Source organism: Aotus nancymaae, unplaced genomic scaffold (genome assembly GCF_030222135.1).
Source record: "Aotus nancymaae isolate 86718 unplaced genomic scaffold, 86718_ANA_hifiasm-v0.15.2.pri h1tg000059l, whole genome shotgun sequence".
Classification (NCBI taxonomy): Eukaryota; Metazoa; Chordata; class Mammalia; order Primates; family Aotidae; genus Aotus; species Aotus nancymaae.
In genome coordinates, this window is record NW_026988473.1 from 51,849,366 (window position 1) to 51,870,908 (window position 21,543).

The 21,543-nt window shown below is 50.0% G+C and overlaps 1 protein-coding gene across 2 annotated transcripts in view; it reads right to left on the bottom strand.

The window, feature by feature from the left end:
- Positions 1-20,356, bottom strand: part of TUB (TUB bipartite transcription factor) — an 86,065-nt gene extending 65,709 nt beyond the window's left edge. Inside the window, exons 1-2 of one of the 2 annotated variants that reach the window (XM_012456717.2) lie at positions 1,129-1,534; positions 480-527 (exon numbers count right to left, since the gene is read on the bottom strand). In XM_012456717.2, the coding sequence (XP_012312140.2) occupies positions 480-527; positions 1,129-1,283 (203 nt within the window). In that variant the 5' untranslated portion in view covers positions 1,284-1,534. Of the gene's footprint in view, positions 1-479; positions 528-1,128; positions 1,535-20,300 lie in introns of those variants that run through there. The other variant, XM_021675127.2, reaches the window with a different exon arrangement.
- Between the last annotated feature and the right edge of the window lie 1,187 nt (positions 20,357-21,543).

Consider the following 21,543-nt stretch of genomic DNA (forward strand, 5'->3'; position numbering starts at 1 on the left):
CCTCGTGATGGTGGAACGCAGCCTGGGGCAGGGCATCTCCACCTCTGAGTGTTTGGGCAATGGGAAGGCAGGGGGGCTGGAGGCTCTACCACCATGATTCCCTGTGTAGTCCTAGGCTGTGGTGTGACCATATGTAGAGGACACCTCTTTTGTGAGAAGGCCTGGCCAAGAGTCCCAGGACAGGCTGGTAAACAGAGCCCAGGCCTCTGGGGCTGCTCATCAGCACCGCCCAGCTAGAGTCAGGGCAAAAAGACCACAGGAGAATCCAGGAGGACAAACCAAGGCCACAGCAGTCACACACAGTAAGAGCAGGCTTGCCCAGTGGTCACGCCCTCCCCAAAATCCCATTCCACACACACACCCCGGGCGCATATGGGGTCCGTGGCCCCCGAGCCACCCTCGTCCTCCTCCCACCCCCCTCGCAGTCCCCTGTGGTTTGCCCTTTCCCAGGGCTGGCGCCCTCCTCCCCTCCAGCTCACCGAGCGATCTCCCTTCCTTCCTTCCAGTACTTCCTCCTGGTTGTTCTCCTGAAGAGGAAAAGAAGGGGTGACTCTCCACACCCTTGCAGCCTCACCTCATCATCCCTGCCCGCTGCCTGACCTGGTCACTCAGGCCTCCTTCAGGGCCCTGGTCTCAGCTGCCTCAGTAGGTGAGTTACGTGACGGATCAGGGTGGAGGGACTTCACAGAGTGCTCACTCTGTGGGCCCCGGATGGCAGGCAGGCAGGCAGTCCAGACGAGGGCAGTGGCGACCCGAGCCATGGGAATGAAGCACTGGGGGGTGGGGGGGACAGGCAGAAGCTGGGAGGAGGAGCCCACCAGAAGAGGCAGAGGGCAGGAGTGTAGAGCTGCCAGAGCCCTGCAGGCTAGAGGAGAGGCCCTTACTCCCATGGAGGAACCCCCTGAGGTCCTGGGCAGCTCCTGAGTAATGAAGCCTCCCTGATCACCTGTCTGGAGCATGAGGGGTTTGGAGGGGTGACCTGTGTGGCCCCACGTGGTGATGGGGGAGCGGCCCCAATGGGACAGGGAGGACTTGGAATGGAAAAGGGGTGAGGTCAGTGAGGGTGGAAGGGTAGAGCTGAGGCAGGGGTGGGGCCCATGGGCTAAAGGCAGGATGTTGAAAGCTTACCGATCTCTTCGGTGGCCCCGTTTCAGGGGCCCAGGTTTCCTGTGCTGCTTTGAATGCTGAGATCCCATGGGCCAGGGAGTGCCTCCTGGGAACAAAATCCCTGTCTCGGCAAAGAAAGAAACCCAGAGAGCAGGTAAAGGTGTCCGGGCCCCCATTGTGGCGAGAGGATGGAGTGGGTTTGGGGGATGGTCCCACTTCGGGCTGCACAGTAAGACCTGGAGCCTGTTGAAATTCCCTGTATTCGCCTCAGGACTGAAACCAGCACAAGCCTACTTGGGTGTCTCCCTTCATCACCGTGGCAACAGTCAGACTAACAACCACCATCACCGATTCATCAGGACATGGACTCTTCTGCTGGTCGCAGTCCCCCTCCCAAACCCTTCAGGACCAGACTGAATCCTCAAGGTCTCAATGGCCATGCCACACAGGGATACTCAATTGCTGGTTTCCATGGCAATGCAGAGGCCAAGTCTCCCTGCATCTGTGGGTTACTATAGCAACCCAGGCAGAGCCAAGTGCACTGAGGACAAAGGCCCCATCTGGGGGAACCACAGAGGGCACATTCTCCGCTGCTCTCTCTGTGGTCAGCCCTGTGCTAGGGCTCAGGCTGTATGCTGGGAGGTGCACACATAGTGCCTGCTAGGGACTGATGGAAGCTTGAGGATTTGCTTGTCTGTGTCCTCAGCCTCTTGTCCCCTTGCTTCACCTGAAGTTCACCTGGTTGATCCCATCCACTCACAAGGCTTTACCTCCCACAACTCTTACCTTGAGAATACCCAAGCCCGCATCGTGGGCCCAGCCCTCTTATAAACTCTACCTACCTGCTCTCTGGACACCCCGGGTGTCCCACAGCACCACACATTGGGGTGTGCAGATTAGACTTTCTGTGAGTCTGACTGTTTACTTTATACATTCTGTCTCTGTGAGTGACATTACTCAGCCCCTTGAGGCACCACTGTAGCTTTCTGCTTTTCCCTGTCCACCTTCCTCCGCCAATCCGGACAATCATGAAGCACTTCTGATGCCATCCTCTTAGAATCTCTCAGTTCTATGCACCTCGCCTTCCCTGGGCCACTTCTGAGCTGAGACCTCCCTGTCTGTTGCCCAGATCTTGGCATCATGATGGGTGTCTACATCTAACTTGCTCTTCTCAAATCCATCCTGCAACTGGCACCAGAGTGAGCTTCCTAAGACCATGTCCTCCCAGCCCACCCAAACCCTTCGAAAGCCCCCCACTGCCTTAGGACAGAATCTAAGCTGCTTTAGTCTGCCTGATGATCCTGCCAAGTGTCCAGCCTTCTCTACTACCAGACCCTGGCTTTAACTCTGATGACATCGCCTTCTGTCTCTCCCCCGCTCCCTCCAGCCCCACTTCCCCTCTGAGACTCAGGCCGGCACTTTCTCAAGCATAGCATCCTCCCTGCAGGTCTCCTTCCTACCAAAGCTCTCAGGTTGGTCACAGGGTTAAACCAAGGAAAGTGGACCAGGAAAAAAGGTGAACTTATCAGCTGTAGATGAAGCCAGCTTCCTCCAGGGAGGTCCATTCTTATCTTAAGGTTGGACCACGGGGCCCATGCTGAGGCTTCTGCCATGACACCCTGGAGGACAACCAGGGAAAGATGATCAAACAGAACCTCAGGGCCGGATAAACCACATCTCTCAAGGGTCATAGCTCCCCGGGTCAGGCAGCCCTTTTGAAGCTAAGCTGCTGGATGGTGACTATGAAACCTCTTCATACACACTAAGCATCAGGGTGCTTGCTCTTCCCAGAGCGGTCCCTCCATCTCTGCAGCTGGCCATTGCTGCTTCACTGAAAGCTCAAACACACATCCCTTCAGTCCTAGTTCTGTCCTTCAGGGCCTCGCAGAACATGACTCTTCAGTCTGTCACAGTGCTTTGCATTAGTGCATTTATTTATTTATTTTTCAGACAGAGTCTTGCTCTGTCACCAGGCTGGAGTGTAGTGGTGTGATCTCACCTCACTGCAAACTCACCTCCTCGGTTCGAGTGATTCCCCTGCCTTAGCCTCCCAAGTAGCTGTGCCTACAGGCACACGCCACCACACTCAGCTAATTTTTTTGTATTTTAGTAGAGACAGGGTTTCACCATGTTGGCCAGGATGGTCTTGATCTGACCTCATGATACGCCTGCCTCGGTCTCCCAAAGTGCTGGGATTACAGGTGTGAGCCACTGTGCCCAGCCACATTAGTGCATTTAATGGTGAGCATACCCTTCTAAGAAGGATGCTATTGTTAATATTTCACAAAAGGGAAACCTAGGGCTCAGAGAGGGGAATTCACTTGCCCAGTAAGTGGCAGAGTGCATAGGAGGAAAAGGAATCACATATTCCTATCTGTGAGAAAGTAGAATGACTTACTCCTGCCAGGCTGGGTGACCAGCTGGCTCTGTGCTGCACTGGGGGCTCAGAAGGGAGATCACAGAGTAGAACAGGTAGGGCAGAGGTGCTTCCGACGCATGTCCCCTGAGACTCTCAGGCCTCCCATGTGACAGGCATCTGGACGCTGAGTGGCCAGCTGGCCAAGGCCTGGACCTCGACATAACAGTGTCTCAAGTCCCAGCTATAATTTGGCATCTTAGGAACTCCTTCGACATTGCTCTTTCTGAAATGTCTGTTTACCTTTTGGACTACTGGAGCACAGCCAGGGGAGCACAGCCAGGGGAGGACAGGGAGACAGTGTTCTCTGGCGACAGGTGTGCCCCCCACTGGCGACCCTGCTCAGCAGAACAGAAGCCCTTCAGCTAATGAGACCTACCCTCTGCAGAAGGCAGGATAGCAAGCATGCATGTCTACTTCAGCGTCTCACCTCCCTGTCACAGATCACCACAGTTTTCCTCCAGCCTCATGCTGTCCTCTCCCTGGAGGAACACAGGTACATGGAATGTCCTCCACCTCCACGCATGTCCAGCGACGTTTTAGATCAGCGTGTCAGGGACGCTGTCAGGCGTGCCTGCACTCATCCAGCTCTGGCTGGACGTGATTCTAGGAGCAGAGCAAGACCAGCATATTCTGTCCTCCAATACCACAGCAGTTACCCTGGCAACCTGCAGGCCCTCTCTGAGGTGTCTGACGACTGAAGCAGGGTCTAGTGGGATGGAATGGAGGAGGCAAAGCGCCCTGGAAGGACAGCCCATGGAGGGGCCCTTTGGGTCCCCTGCTGCCCTGGGCACCTGCTAAGAGAGAAGCTGAGCCACCCTGCCTGAGGCAGCAGGCAGTGAGAGCTGAAGGGAGCAGGAGGTAGGGCCCAGCAGGAAGCTAGAGCAGTGGGGCCAGTGCCAGGGTGAGCTCAATGAAGTTCTTGCCTGGGGCACAGAATTTACAGATAGGCCAAAAAATTCAGCAACTGAGAGGTTTAATACTTACATCAAATCAAAGCAAAACTGTCCATGATAAACAAGACTGGAGTTAGGGTAATGCAAGCGAGGCTGAGTCCTGCAGGTCCAGTGTTGTATCCTGTCTTTATTAAAATTTTGATTTTATTGTGCGTGTTTTGCATTCATTTTGATTTTTAAAAGATACTGCATTGAAATATCACTTATCCTGATTACTGAGCTTGCTCAAGGTCACCTGAATGTTGTACTTGAGGTATTGCCTCTGTAGCCTCACCCTAGTCTCAGCCCTGGAGGGAAGACAGACTGAGTCGGGAGCAGGAAGGAGCACAGTGCCACTGAAAATGCATCACGTGACAAGGAGCCGGGAGACATGGGTTCCCATGTGTCCCCTCCAGGGATTTTTCTCAATTCTGATAGAATCAGATTCAGATTTCACAAGACTGCAACATGAAGATTGCTGCTGGGGAGCACAGGTGCCAAGCATGCACATGGACCCTTCCATACGGGTGACAGTGAGTCATAAGGTGGCACCCACCTCCTGCCCTCCGTCAGGTTGTCTGCTGAGGGGAGGAGATGGGAGAAAAAGAGGAGAGGGGAATAGAGAAGGTGGGCAGGGAAGAGGCTGGCAGTTTTGCACAACTGGGAGCAGGAATGGCAGATGAGCTGTAATTGCTGAAGCTGAGAGAGGCTGTTGATAAATGTTACTAATAATCAACCTTCAGATCTGACACCCAGCTCAGGCTGGGATTACTGTTTTGAATGGAAATTGAACCCAAACCAATAATTACCCTGGTGAGCGATGCCAGTCTTACTCTGGAGCCTGTTTTAGGCAGGGAAGTGGCATCTGCATGTCAGCACCAGCCCATCAGGGAGATGATCCAGCAAAGGACTCCCTCCTGGGGTCACACCAAGAGTGCAAACTGGCCTGGACTCTGCCAACACAATGGGTCACAGTCAGTGGGAATGCCCACCCTCTTCCTAGAACTCGCAGTGGGTGAGGGACCCCCACCCATCGTCGTCAGTCTTCAAGCAGAGTCCAGAACTCAGACCTCACTCCCACTGCCCTTTCCCCTTGGGCTTCATGGAAGTCCCTTGTTGACATCCTCCCACGCTGTCAGAAGCAGGTGCTTAGGGGGAGGGGTGGCTGTCCCCCAAACACAGGTGCAGCCCTTCAATAGCCACACACTGCTGTTAGACTGGGAGGCTCTTGGAATGGCCTGAGCTGTGGCCATGTGAGAGGGTTGAGGCCACAGTAGGCCCCAGAGCTCATCCCAGCCCTTGCCTCTGGTCCCTGATTGCTTCCAGACAAGGGCCAGGTATGCCCCGAACTCTACCTAGAAACAAATGCCATTCTCCGGCCCTCCCTGTATCCCTGCAGTGCCTCTCATCCTGTCTAGAGAACTCCTAGAGTACTGGCACCAGCCAGAGCCAGGCCAGAGGGGGAACGGCTGCAAGGCTGCTCCTCTATCTGAACGGACCTCTCTCCCCAGGATACATTCTGAGCTTGGGTCTTTATCCCTGGCTTCTCCTTCGGCAGCTTGATGCTAAAAAAGCATTCACCAGACAAACTACGGCAGGATGAACGGTGACGGCAGCACTCGCTAGTGTTTACACAGCATGCCCCACCAAACACCTCTGCCATTTCTGCTGTGCCCGGCCCTGGGCTGGGGCAGGTGGCCCCGAGGAAAATAAGACGGTCCCTGATCTCAGGAATGCCTGTCGAGAAGGAGTATAAGCAGGTGGGTAATTACACTGCAGGCAGTTTCTGAGGACCCCTGAACTATAGAGTCTGAAGAAGCCCGTGAGCTGCCTCAGGGGCAGGCAGAGCTGATCAGGCCTGGTGGGATTCAGAGTGTGTGTGACCACCGCCTTTAGGCTGAAACGACCTGTGAAAGGCAAGCATCAGAAAGTCCTGGAGTGCTCAAACGGGAGCAGACACCTCGAGAGTGCCATCTTGTGGCGGCACAGCAGGAATGCAGCTCTGTCTTCAGGCACTGGAGTTTTCCTCTGCTCCAGTCCAGGCCCTGAAATGGACCCCTGAACTCAGGTGTGCAAAAGCGAACCAAGGAAATGGCTTTGGTTTTGTTTGCAAAGGCTTGGGGCTTGGAGGAAATGCGGCACGACGGGCCCCAGGGTGTGGAAGCGGCAGGGAAGCGGGCAGGGAAGCGGGCAGGGAAGGGCGGTGCCTCCGGAGCCCCCTGTCTTCCAGGTTCCCCTCCAGAGCACACTGGCACCCTCTAATTATCAGCTCACTTGGCAGTGTCTCCCCACTACTCTACCGGGACCTTAGCTCTGTCACCAGCCCACAGAGGGAGTGACAGGAAGTCCGTGCTCAGAACTGGCCTGCTTAGCCTCTCGGGTGACAAAACAGATTTGGGGGCCCAGAGCAGCTGTGCTCGTCAGCAGTGAACTCGCCTTGCTCCTGTGGCCTAGGGAGGGGCTCACTGACAACTGGAGTCAGTCAAAGATCCTCCTTCAGCCCTCTTGTTGCCCTCGTCATTTCCTCTCTTGCCAGAGAGAGGAGTAGTGACCAGATGTGAGGTGAACGGTCCCCAAAGAAAGGTTTCCAGGTGTGGAGGGCCTGGTGTGAGCCAGATGTGTGGGAGATGCAGAGGAAGGGAAGGAGGAAAGCTGCCCAGTTCCAGGGGAGAGGGAGGGAACGGACACATGTAGGTTAAAGGGAAGTACTCCCTGGGGACTATCTTAAGCGACAACTTTTCCTTGAAGGGCCAGTTCTGAGGTTGTAGCGTGAAAGCAGCCACAGACAACATTTAAACCAATAGATGTGTCTGTTTTCCAACCAGCAGATTTTTTAAAACAGGCCGCTGGTCCACTCGCCATGGTTCACCGATCCAATCCACACTTACTGCCCACGGGAGAGTCTGTCCATGCTGACCACGGAGGCCACAGAGCAGTAATAACCTCATCCCATCCACTGCCAACAAGTACCAGGCGCTCACCGGACCACCAGCCTACTTCACTGCTGCCTTGCGGGGCAATCCTTGCTGATGGTTGGGGGTGGGAGCGGCACTTGTGGTGTCACAAGGCTACAAGGGTCAGGACTGGAGTAGGAAAGGCCAGGGTGGAGAGAAGTTTGGCCATTCTGGACCCCCAATCTCACTTGTGTGCTCCTGGCTTTTCCCCAGGCACGCAGGGGCGGGACACTCACCTGCTATGGGAGGCTCTGCACCGTCGCGGCTGCTCCCCTTCCTTAGCCCAGGGGGTCTCTCTCTGTCCAGCTGCTGTCCCTCCAGCCCCTTCCCGAGCAGGAAACCCCCAGAGCTAGGTGGGGGGATGGGACCAAACTGGCCCAAGGACACGCCGCCAGACAGATGACACCCCGAGGAAGGCCAGGTGTCCCAAGGAGGGAGGGGGAGTAACCTGGCACCAGGACCCAGGGCCCGGGCAGAGGCCAGACTGGAACCAACCCCCGCCCTGCGAGGCTGGGCCCTGTGGCCCCCACGCCGTCCCAGGACACACCGCGGGCCTGCGCCAGCCTCCCCACCCCAGCTCCTGTCCCCTTGCAGGTGCAGCAGCCGCCACCAGCAGATCGCACGTCGCCGGCTCGGGCTGGTCCCTGGGCTCTCCAGTTACACTAAAAGTGAGACCGAGGAAGATGGTATCAAGGCCGCGCGGGCTCATCCAACATTGATGCGGCCCCGGATTGCCCCACAGCCCCTCCAAGCAGACCTAGGTCCCTGCTCTCAACTCCCTTGGGTTGGGCCTGGCAGGGAGTGAAGGGACCTCCAACCCAACACAGCTCACTGCCAAGGTCACACAGGGTCTATTTGGTTCAGCGACCTAAATGGAGCTCTAGGTGCAGGAGCTCCTGCTTAAACCTTGAGGGCTTTTAGAGCCCACCGGCCTCCCAGAAACTGCCAGGCAAGGTGCCTGTGGAAGCAGGCCTGTGGCCCCCAGTACATATAATCTTGGGCCCCAGGGAAGGGCCCAATCCCACCTCTTAGCCCCACCAAATGCAGGGCAAAAGAGAGGATCCCCCCAAGTAGCCACCCCGTTCACATAGTCAATTCTACTGCACACACCTGCTTCCATCGATGCACACACAACTGGGACACATCTACATGGCTACCCTTGATGGCACGCACACCCCTGTGCACACACCCCACCCAGATACATTCTTACTGATGCAACACTCAGAGGCACACACAGAAGCCTTCTCTCAGAGGAGCCCAACCCATCGTGGCCTCTGTTCTCTAAACACTTGGTGATGGAGAGGACGGAATACCACCCAGAATGTCAGACTGTGGAGAGAGGGGCCATACCAGGAGACAGTATGGTGTTTAGTTGGTCTGCAGTGCCTGAGGAGGCCTGGAGGCAGAGCCAGGTTGGGATTGAACCTTTATAGAGGAATGTGACCTTGCAGAGGTAAACCTAGGCTGCAGGTTTATCCTGGTGCCAGCCCTCCCTGACTCCAAAGCCTCCTAGATCCGGGGACCTCTTCCCCCTGACCTCAGCTCTGTGCTCCTAGTTCTGACACTAGGGTCCCGTCTGCTGGCACAGTTCTCTAACATTGTTCACCTGCAGAAATCTCCCTTTCCCCAAGGATGGACAGGCTGTTCCCTAAAGCCTGCTGACTTCTGCACCCTACTCCCCAACACACAAACATATCTAGAGTTGTCTTTGTTCATATTCAGATCCGAAGACCAGGACACCTGCCCCAGGCTACAGAGGAACACACACCTGAGCCCGGAGATCCAACTGCTGCACCTTCAGGACAACCTACACAGCTTTGGATGGAGAGCAAAGGTGTGCGTCTCCCCCAGGCACATGCTGGGCCAGAATCTCCCAGCTGAGACTCAGGCTCAGGATTTTCCAGAGTGAAGGCATTAAGCATCAACAGATACCCATGAGTCCCTACTTGGCAACTGCTCTCCAGACTGTGGGCACAGCTAGAGCTTCCTTCCATCTTTGGTCACAGATATAATGTCCCTGCCCAGGGTCTTCCTGCTTTTGTTGGAATTCATCCAGTGACCCTATCTGGAAAACCACAGTGCCTGATGACGTCAAACTTCAGTGCGGACAAGTCCCAAGGGATCTGAGAAGTCCATGCCTCCCCTTCACATCTGACTCCCCTCTCCACTGCCAATCACCCTGAGCCACAATTACACCAGCTGCCCGGGAAACAGATCACCCCCCACTCACTGCCCTCTGACGACATTCTGCACCGACCCTCTGGACCACTGCCCTCATTTGCCCCATCCCGTCCAGTCGTCTTGGTCCTGTCCTGCTGTAAATCCAACAAAAGAGAAGTAGCTGCACTAAAAAGTTCTGGAACAAAGCAGAGCCTCCAGTCCCCTGCCTCTGGTAGCCACCCGGCTCCTCTGGCCAGCAAGACCTAAGCTGGCACTGCCATGGCCAGGACCTCCAATCCCAGCTGTCCTGTTCTCATCCCTCCACCCTGGCCTTTCCAATCACGGAACACATTCCAAGGCCATAGGTCATATACTCACAGAATGTCAGAACTAGAGTGTTCAGTCCCTTTAGCATCAGGGAACACAGGCCCAGGGAGCCAAGTGACTTGCCCGCAGGCAGATAACTAAGGAGGGAGCCAGAAGTGAATCCTGAACTCCTGACTCTCTTCACAGTGCTCTAAGGCATCTTCCTGTTTCATAAAACCACTTGTATAACCGGTGACAGCATCACCTCCTTATCTCACAATAAGCTACTTGTGAGCTTTAATGCCACAGTGCTCAGCCTGACTGCTCCAGGCCTGGTCTGCTCTGCCACTCCCTGTCTCTGCCAGTTTCCCTGCTGATTCTCAGCACTAGGGACTGGAGTTAGCTGGGCTCATGTCCCTATGGGTCCCTTTGTGGTGATCTCTCAACCCTGTCTCTAAAACAAAAAACAGAAACAAAACAAAAAAAAGAAAAAAGAAAAAAAGAAGTAGCCCTCTTCAAAAAAAAAAAAGAAAGAAAAAAGAAAAAAAAAAAAAAGGCTGGCGTGGTAGCTCACGCCTGCAATCCCAGAACTTTGGGAGATTGAGGCGAGAGGATTACCTGAGGTCAAGAGTTTGAGACCAGCCTGGCCAACATAGTGAAACCCCCTCTCCACTAAAAATACAAAAAATAGCTAGGCATTGTGGTGGCTGCCTATAATCCCAGCTACTCGGGAGGCTGAGACAGGAGAACTGCTTGAACCCGAGAGGAGGAGGTTGCAGTGAGCCAAGATCATGCCACTGCACTCCAGCCTGGGAGACAGAGTGAGACTTCGTCTCAAAAAATAATAATAATAAAAAAGAACCTGAGAGCCCCATCTTTAAAAGTGGAAGCAGCACATATTTTGTTAAATTCTCCTAGAATGGGAAAGTAAGCCTTAGTACAAAAGGCTACTTTTACATTAAGAATTTGGCTACTTCTTCAACTCAACAGAAACCTAACTGTGCAGAGAGTATCACCAGCAACTGCGTGGCTTGTTTGGGAACGAGGGGCCAGAAGAAAGCCACAAGAAGGTAGGCTGCAGAGGAGACCAGTCTGGACCAGAATCCACCTGTGGTCACAGATACAGTGTAAAACAAGGGTCAAGAGTCCAGAAATAAATCCATACACTTATGGCCAGTTGATTTGGGGGTTTTGTTTTTGCTTTTTTTCTTGAGACAAGGTCTTGGTCTGTTGCTCAGGCTGGCATGCAGAGGTGTAATCATGGCTTACTGCAACTTCAACCTCCTGGATTCAAGTGATCTCACCTCAGCCTCCCAAGTAGCTGGTACTACAGGCATCTGTCACCATGCCCTGCTAATTAAAAATTTTTTTTTGTAGAGATAGGGTATCACTATGTTGCCCAGGCTGGTCTCAAACTTCTAGACTCAGGCAATCCTCCTACCTGAGCCTCCTAAAGTGCTGGGATTACAGGCATGAGCCACAGTGCCCAACTCACCAATTGATTTTTGACCAGGGTGCCAAGTCCGAGAGAAAAAGTAGAAACAAATAGTGCTGAGACAACTGGATTTTCTTTCATGCAAAAGAATGAAATTGGACCACAACTCATACCATATACAGAAAGTTACTCAAAATGGAAATTAACTCAAAATTGACATAAACATAAGCTCTGAAACTACAAAAGACAGAAGAAAACAGGTAAATCTTCATGGCCTTGGATTTGGCAATGGATTCTTAGATATGGCACTAAAAGCATAACCAAGAAAAGAAAAAAGACAAACTGGACTCCATCAAAATTGAAACTTGTGCTTCAGAGGACCTTACTAAGAAAGTGAGAAGACAACAATGGAAAAAATATTTGCAAATCATACATCTGAAAAGAATTAATATTGAGAATGTATAAAGAACTCCCACATCTCAACAACAAAAAGACAATCAAATTAAAAATGGCAGGAACTTGAATGGACATTTCTCTAAGATATAAATGGCCAAATAAGCACCAGAAATAATACTCATCATTTGTCACCAAGGAAATGCAAATCAAAACCATGATAAGATGCCACTTCCTAGACTATACTAGGATGACTATAATAATAATTATAATAACAACCCAGAAATTAACAAGCATTGGTGAGGAAGTGGAGAAATGGGTACCCTTGTACATTGCTGATGGAAATGTAAAATAATGCAGTCTTTGTAGAAAATGGTTTCAGTTTTTCAAAAAGCTAAAGATAGAATTACCATTACCAAACAGTAATTCTATTCTTAGGTCTACACTACCCAGAAGAATTGAAGACAGGGACTCAAATGGATATGTGCACACCAATGTTCATTGGAGCATTTTCACAACAGTCAAAAAGAGAAACAATCCGGGGTCCATCAGCAGATGAATGTATAAACAAAATGCTGGCCGTGTACGGTGGCTCACGCTTGTAATCCCAGCACTTTGGGAGGCTGAGGCGGGTGGATCACTTGAGGTCAGGAGTTAGAGACCAGCCTGGCCAACATGGTAAAACCCCATCTCTACTAAAAATACAAAAATTAGTTGGGCATGGTAGTAGGTGCTGTAATCCCAGATACTCAGGAGGCTGAGGCAGGAGAACCACCTTAACCTAGGAGGCAGAGGCTGTGATGAGCCGAGATCGCGCCACTGCACTCCACCCTGGGTGACAAAGCGAGAGTCCATCTCAAAAAATAAAATAAAAATAAAAATAAAAATTTTAATTAAAAAAAAAACAACAAAATGTGGCATATGCATACAATGGAATTATTCAGCCAAAAAATATATGCTACAACATGAATGAATCTTGAAAACATTATACTAAGCAAAATAAGCCAGACACAAAAGGAAAAATACTGTATGATTTCATTTATATGAAATATCTAAAATAGGCAATTTATAGAGACAGAAAATAGACTAGAGGTTATCAGGGGCTAGGATGGGGATGAATGAGAAGTTATTTCTTAATGGGTAGAGAGTTTTTGTTTAGGGTAATAAAACGATTCTGAAAATAGATCATGGTGATGGTTGCACAATACTATGAATGTAATTGATGCCATGGTATTGTATGCTTAGAAATCATTGAAATAACTCATTTTATGTTATATGCATTTTACCACGATTAAAATTCCAAGTACATGCTATACACTAAGAATGAAAAATCAGAAACTGAATTAAAAAAATATTTATAATATTATTGAAAAGTATGCAGAATTTAGGGACACATCTTAAAAAAGAGGTGAAAGACATATGCTGAAAACTACAAATATGACTGAGAGAAATTAAGATAATCTAAATAATCAGAGATACATACCATGTTCATGAATAGGAAGGCCCAATGTTACTAAGATGTCAACTCTCCCCAACTATAAAGTTTACAAAATCCCAATCAAAATTCCAGGAGGTTTTTTGGGGAGTGGGGGTAGAACTTGAAAAACTTATTGTTAAATTATTGTGAAATTGAAAAGGACCTAGAATAGTCAAAACAATTTTGTAAAAGAAAGACAAAGTTAAAGGCCTAAACTGCCAGATTTCAGTATTTATTATATAAGTATTTTTTAGTACTGGCATCAATAAAGACACATGGATCAAGATAACAGAAAAGAGGGTATAAACTTACAAACAATAATCAACTGATTTTCCATAAAGGTACAAAGGCAATTTAGCAGAAAAAAGGTCTTTTTCAACGAATGCTGTGGGAACAATTGGATACGCATTTTTTAAAATGAATCTCATACCATATGCAAAAGTTAACTCAAAATGTAGAAAAGATCTAAATTTAAAATGCAAAGTTAGAAAATTCCTAGGAAAACCTTTGTCACCTCATAGTAGTCAATGATTTCTTAGATACAACATCAGAAGATCAGAAGAACAATCTATTGAAAAAACTGATAAACTGGATTTCATCGAAAGCAAAAACTTCTGCTCTTGAAAATACATAAGAAAATGAAAAGAAAGCCACAGACTTGGAGAAAATATTGCAAGTCATATATCTGATAAAGGACGTGTATCCAGAATATACAAAGAACCCTCAAAACTCAAAAAGGAAACAACCCAACTTTAAGATGGGTTGTTAAACATTTTAACAGAGACTTCTCCAGAGAAGAGATATAAATAGCAGATAAGTACATGAAAAGATGCTCAACATCATTAGTCATCAAGGAAATACAAAATGAAACCACAATGACATACCACTGCATACCTGTTAGAATGCCTAAAATTAAAAAGACTGGTTGTGCCAACTGTCACAGAAATGTAGAGGAATTGGAAGTCTCATGCAGTGTTATTGAGACTGTAAAACAGCCCAACCACTTTGGAAAAGTTGGGCAGTTTCTTAAAAAGTTAAATGTAGACCTATCATATGATTCGGCCATTCCACTGCTTTGCTAGGTATTTGCCTAAGAGAAACAAAAACATACGTCCATACAGACTTGTACATGAATATTCGCAAAAGCTTTATTTGTAATAGCCAAAGAGTGGAAATAACCCAACAACAGGTGATAGGATAAACAAACTGTGATATATCCATGAATACTACTCAGCAATAAAAGGAAATGCTCTATTAATTCATGCAACAATATTGAAGAATATCACAATAATTACACTGTCTGAAAGAGGCCAAACAAAAAAAGGGTTCATACTGATTATTCCACTTAAACAAAATTCTAGGAAACGAAGCAGATCAGTGGTTCCCTGAGGATGGGTGGAGTGGGTGTGGGGAGTTGGAAGAGGAGCAAGAAGGAAGTTTTATAAAGAGGTAGGAAGACACACAGGTTTCCATGCTGTTCCCAAACACACTAGGCACACTCCTACCTCAGGACCTTGTCACTTGCTCCTCCTTTCCATGGAGCATTCTTCCATTAACCACATGACTCATTCCCTTGCCTCTTTCAGATCTCTGATGAAATACCCCCTCATCAGAGTTTCCCTGACCACACTATATGACATAGCACACTCGCCACCCCCAGCACCCCTATGCAGTCAGACTCTCTCCTCCGTACTCTGCTTTTTCTTCTTAAGAGGTAGGTACCATTATTATTGTCTATTTGTTGATGGAGGTTAAGCCACTTGACTAAAGTCATATAAGCAATAATTGAAGGACCTGGGCTTCAAAGCCAGGTCACTTTGATCCCAAAATCCAAGTTCTGAGCACTGATGCTATTTTGTCGCAGAGTCTGAGAGGCCTGTCTCTCTCTCTGTCTCTCACACACACACGCAAACACACACACACACACCTCTCTCACACACACACATACACACACACTCCTAATTGTAAAACAATGCAGTCAAAGTGGCTGCCTGTGGGAAAAGAAATCAATTCACTCCTTCTGGAGGACAATCGACAGTAGCCAAAATTGGAAACTAACAATCCTTCTTCAGGAGTTTAATTGAATAAACAGACATGAGGGGGAAATGTCACAAAAACAAGGATGTTTAACACAAAATTATTTATAATAGCAAAGAATTGGAAAGAACAATAAAGTCCCCACAAGGGTATGACTGAAGTAGAGCGGAAATGAGGTGGAGTCAGGAAACGACAGAAGATGATGCCTGATGTGATCAATTTTTCTCAAAGGAGGAGGAGGCAGGGCCATTTAAGTAACACATGGGGCTGCGGATAAGGGTCAAGCAGAGAGAGGTCTTGAGAGTGAGGAAGGTTTGGAAGGGCTGTTGTGGGCAATGGGAGTGAAGCTCATCAGGGAGAAGCAGAAAGACTGAGCGATTGTGTTGGTGGCCTGACTGAAGATGAAGACCATGAAAGTGGTGACATGCTGCACAGGCATGTCATTTTTGTTGTAGGATTCTAGTGTCATAAGAAGAAAGGGGATAGAGATTCTAACACATTGATCGATGCCAGGCTGGAATTGTGCTGAGCATATGTGAGGGAATTAAAAAGTGCTGGACTGAGCGATTGAAAATAATCTATCATGTGATACAAGCTGGGAAGGAGAAGACAGGCCAGGAAAAGTGTGGTAGGCCAGGAGAAAATGCAGAGACGAAGGCAGACACCTTTGTGGTGTGGCAGGAGCAATGTATAAGGAACATGCCTGAGGTCAGAGAGTCAGCAATTCGTGTGTATGAGATTAGAAGTGAAGCAATTCCAGCTGTCATCATCCTGGAATTTATCCTGTGAATAACTGAAGAAAAGTGTCTAAAATGGGAAGGTCCAGAAATTCTGAGTGAAGTGTGGTAGTTTGGTCACTGATATGGGCACTGAAGCCTTTGAGGATAATGACTGAAGCTTGAGTGGAGACAAAATGGTTAATGGGTGCCAAGCTGTGGAAAACAATGGACTTGATGATACCTACTTTGTGCCAGTCATTTTACATAGATCCTTTCCTTTTATCTTCATAACAATCAGTGGTATAGATAAAAAGATTTGGAGAGTTCAAGGTCAATGTCCAAGTTTTGAGGAGTCCATTTGGCTGTGGATGCTGACCAGAGAATACAATGAGGCCGGGCGCGGTGGCTCACGCCTATAATCCCAGCACTTTGGGAGGCCAAGGTGGGTCGATCACTAGGTCAAGAGATCAAGACCATCCTGGTCAACATGGTGAAACCCTGTCTCTACTAAAAATACAAAAATTAGCTGGGCATGGTGGCGCAGCCTGTAGTCCCAGCTACTCGGGAGGCTGAGGTAGGAGAATTGCTTGAACCCAGGAGGTGGAGGTTGCGGTGAGCCGAGATTGCACCATTGCACTCCAGCCTGGGTAATAAGAGCGAAACTCCGTCTCAAAAAAAAAAAAAAAAAAAGAGAGAATACGATGATCAGTGAAGGGTTTTATTTTGAACCTGTCGAGTTAAAGCTGTTGGCTGAATATCTAGATGGAGATATCTACAGGCATTTAGACATGTAGGGCTAAGTCTTGGCAAAAAGGCTGGAGTTCAAAGTATAGATTTCTGTGTTAAAAGTACTGCACTGATAACTGAGACCAGGGAGTAGCCTGAGAATAGAATGGAATGGGACGGAACAGAATGGAACGGAATGGAAAAGAGGAGCACTTTGGAATGTGCTCCAATGTGGACAGTGGGGACCCAAGAAAAGCCAGAAATTTTTTAAATGTAGGCAATCATATTTTGGTAGATTGGAAAAGTGGCCATAGATTTTCAGCTCCTGTCTTCAAGAGTTAAGGACTATTTCCCACTCCTGAAATGTGGGCTGGCATTTTGACTTACTTTGACCAACACAATGTGGCAGAACGATGTGCAAGTCCTTAATCTAGGCCTCAAGAAACCCTGCAGCTTCTGCTCCCTCACTGGAATCCCTTCCACCACCATGTGTGCAAACTTGAGTGAGCCTGCTGCAAGATGAGAGAGCATGTGGAGAGAGGACCCAGCTGCTCTAGCCTTCCCAGCAGGGGCACCAGATACATAAGCAAGCCCAACCCAGAAAAGCTGAGCCTGGCCCAGACCACAAAACCACCCAGCTGAGCCCAGCCCAAACTGCTGATCCACACAATCTTGTGCTAACTCAAACAGTTGTTATTTTAAGCCACTAAGTTTAGGAGTGACTTGTTACATGGCAATAGATAACTGATACACACATGGCCCAGAATCAAGGGGGACAACAGCTTAGATAAACACATGGAAGAGAGGTCAACTTATAGGAGTACTTGAAGGAGAGGTGTTTCCCAGGTTCAAAGATGTGAAAGGGGGCAGAAATCAGAGATCAGTGCTGGAAAGTGAAAGTTAACTATTAACAGTGGTTATAGTTACAACTTACAGAGTTGGGATGGGATGAGGTCCTGTGTACCCAATGTATGAGTTGCTTGAATAATGGTTTTAACAGCTTTATTGAGGATTGTGTAAATTTTTTAATAATTCAATATTTATGTCTTAAAAAACAAGTAATGATTATAAACATAGAGGAGGTGATATGGACTAATGGTTCGGGAGAGTAGGTAAACCAGCTGCATCACAATCAGCCAGAAAGTTTTATACATTGAGCCCAGGGTCCCACCCCGGATAGTATGATTCAGTTAGTGTGGACAAGGGCCACGTGAGTTGTGTTCTTCATATAGTTCCCCAGGTATTGAGGTTGTCGGGGTGAGAAGAAAAGAGTTCTGAAGACAGAACCCCAGAAAATGTCTTTACTTAGGGGTCTGACAGGAGAAAAATGATTTCAAACTAAGCTTCTGTGGAAGACTAGAGTTCCAGAAACATTTACAATATGCATTTATAAAACAGCAATTTATACCACTTATTGCATGATTACTAAGTCCCAGGCAATATGATAAGCCCTTTATATTTATTACCTCATTTATTTATGTATTTATTTATTTATTTTTTGAGACAGAGTCTAGCTCTGTCATCTAGGCTGGAGTACAGTGGCACAATCTTGGCTCACTGCAACCTCCACCTCCCGGGCTCAAGTGATCCTCCTGCCTCAGCCTCCCAAGTAGCTGGGATTACAGGTGTGCACCTCCATGCCCAGGTAATTTTTTTTTTGTATTTTTAGTACAGATGGGGTTTTACCATGTTGGCCAGGCTGGTCTCAAACTCCTGATCTCAAGTGATCTGCCCGCCTCAGCTTCCCAAAATACTGGGATTACAAATAATAGTCGCCAGGACTATTACCTCATTTAATACTCATAACACTCCCTCAAGAAACTGTAGCCCAGGGAGGAGAAGTAGTTTGTCCAAAGTTAGCAAGGCGGAGTCAGAATTTGAATGCAGGTCATCTAATTCTAAAGTCTTTCTGCTTGTGTATGTTTGCTTTTACAGGGGAAAATTATTTACTATATGGAATTAGCTCAACTTTAAGTTTTTCTCCCGTATATGTATTAGACCTTTGGAATATAACACTGTTTATTTCTAATAGAATCTAGACTGTGAGCTCATCTCTGGGAGGAAATTGTCTTTTCATCGCCTTATCTCCAGGGCCCAGGATGTAGTTGGCACTCAATACAAGTTTGTTGAATAAGCAAATGAATGTGTGGATTTGGGATCTTAATCAAAGTTAGTAGGTTTTGTTATTTTAAGTTTAAAATTCCAATAATGTTAGCATTCTTCTCCACGGAGAGTACTACTTTTAAAAAGGCAAGTGCGCTGGAATCGTGAGGTGGACAGCAGATTTGCTGGGGCTGTGCAAGGCAGGGTTGATGGAGAAACAGAATTAACCAATTCAGACCATATATTTCCCCAAAGAAGGCAATGAAAGGAAAAAAAGAGGTGGATCAGTTGCACCCATCTCCAGGAGGGAGACAAGACAAACTTGAATGGGTTTTACAGGCTGAAAAGAGATCACCAGCAGAGGCGAAGGTGCAGATGGAGGAGACAGGTGGGATTAATAGAGGGCGAGACCCAGGGAAGGTGAGGAGGGGGTCCTAGGGGAACTGGTCTTGGGTAGGAGGGACACCTGTTCCTCTGAATCTAGGCAAACAAGGGCTGTCAAAGATGCAGAGAGGTTTTTGGCAGAGTGAAGGGAAGGAGAGCGCAGGAAGCAGGACTTCACGGAGATGAGAGCAGCCCAGTAAATGAAGTTTCTCTTCCAGCTCTCACCATCTAGGGCCATGGGTCAGGAAATTTAACTCCAGAATTCTGCAGATCGATATGGGGTTACGAAACTTAAAAAATAATAATAATAAACTACTATGTATGATCATTATAGTTTCATTTCAAATAGAAGGGTGGCATTTAACACACCAACAAAAGGTACAAAGGGTATAACCTAGGAATAAATCTACTCAGCTTTATGACCAACTCACTCTGTTCTTATTTTTTTCATTACGCCAGGGAGGATGACTCCTTCCTCCAGGACGAGTGCGTGGGGAGCGTGGCTCCAAACTGCCCACGCCGGCAGCCGCTCGCCATCCCTGCGGGGCGGGCGCGGAGCCTGGCAACACGAGGGCGCCGCTCCTGCGCCCAGACAGCCGGCCCGGGCTGCCGTCCCGCTCCGCGGAGCAGGCAGCGACTCGCGGGATCCGGGGCAGCCAGAGGGGCACTCCGCCCGGGGCCAGCTTCGGTCCCCGCTGAGGGCCAGCGGAGAGCAGACCCCGGCGGGCGCATCCCAGAGCCAAGGGCGCCCCTCCTCGCCCCGCCCGCCCGGGGCCCACCCCGGCCCCTGCCCCGCCCCTCCCGGCGCCTCCTCCGCGCCCTTTGTCGGAGTACCCCCGCGGAGCGACCCTGGCGGGGCAGCCGGGTTGGGGGCGGGGTGGGGCAGAGGTGACAGCTCGCTGGCCCCAGTGCCCGGGTGCCCTCCTCCGACAGCTCTGCCCGGTGGATGTGGGGACATCACCCTCGCTCGAGCTCCGCTGCGCGTACCCGAGGCTCTGGGTCCCAGATGCCCGAGGGTCCCCGGGTGCCCGAACCCACCCTGGGGGTCGGGACGCTCGCGCCGGTCCTCGCCCCCGGAGGCCCGCTTCTCCCGCGGGAGAGCGAGGGTCAGCAGGCGCTCACGCAGGGCCACCCTTCGGGCGCCGTACCTGTCGTAGCTCCAGCGGCTGTAGGACAGGGTCCGGTGGCTGCTGACTCCCTCCATCGCCGCCTCCGGCTCCGCTCGGGGCTCAGCGGGCGGCGGCGGCGGCGGCGGCGCTGGGCTCGGGGCTGGCTCGCTAGCTGCGGGCCCGGCCGGGGCGCGGGCGGAGGACTGTACCATTCGCCCCCCGGGGGGTGACCCCCCCCCACCCTCCGGCTCTGCCAATGGCGGGGACGCGCGACTGCGGGGACCCGGGCCCGTGAGGCCCCCTCCCCCGCGCTCGGGTCCCGCGGGGGCGCGGCTGCGGCAGCCTGGGCGGCTTATTTATTTATTTCCGAGGTGTGCTCCGCGTCGCCATGACAACCGCTCCATCTTTTCCGGCGTCACTAGGGCGCCGCTGCTTTCAAACCTTCCCGGGACAGGGGTTGCTAAGAGGCTGCTCCGGCTTCTGCTCGTCTGGGAGTACCGGATCCGCTCTCGCCACTCAGGGCCCTTCTGCAGAGGCGACCTCCTTTCCGGCGTGGGAGTCTTCAGCCAATTTCCCACAATCAAGTCCCCCCCTTCTCGGGAATGGGAATAGCCACCCCCAATTTCCTAGATTCCCGCCGTCTCCCCGCCCCTTCTTCCCCAGGGTGGAAGTCTTGAAACCACCGTCCCCTCCTCTCTTCAAACTGCCTCCCTTCTTACCGAGAATGGAAATCCACTCCTCCCTCCCTCTCTCCCGGGTGGATTCCCTCGGCTCTGCTATCTGGTCTATTATGGCCCTCTTGGGTTCCGAAGACCAAGCTCTGTAAACACTCCCATTTCTAGGCCACCTCGTTCTGTTTATGTCCCTTTGTGCTTTCTCTCCATTACTACTGAAAATCCTTTGGAAAAAGTCCAGGTGTCTTGGCTCAGCCAGGGGAGAGTTTGTCTGACAGTGACCCAGGGAAGACTATGGCAAGAAGGCCCGCCTGGGTGGGGCAGGGAGAGCTGCCTGGCGCCTTCTTGTCTGCCTGGCCTCCATTCCCTTCCCTCCCCCGACCTTAGGCTTATGGCTTTAGGGATTTACAGGTATAATCTTCTTGCAGAGGTCACAAGAGCCTAAGAAGGACCTTTCCAGCGGTTGCTGTGGGGTGGCTGGCTAACTTCACGCCGGGGTCAGGGTCGGGGTGGAGGTGCTGACGTTCCCAGGAGGAGTGGAGAAGGAGGTAGGATTTGCGCTACACTAATCCAAGGATCCTGACAACTCCTGTGAACTAGAGTTAACC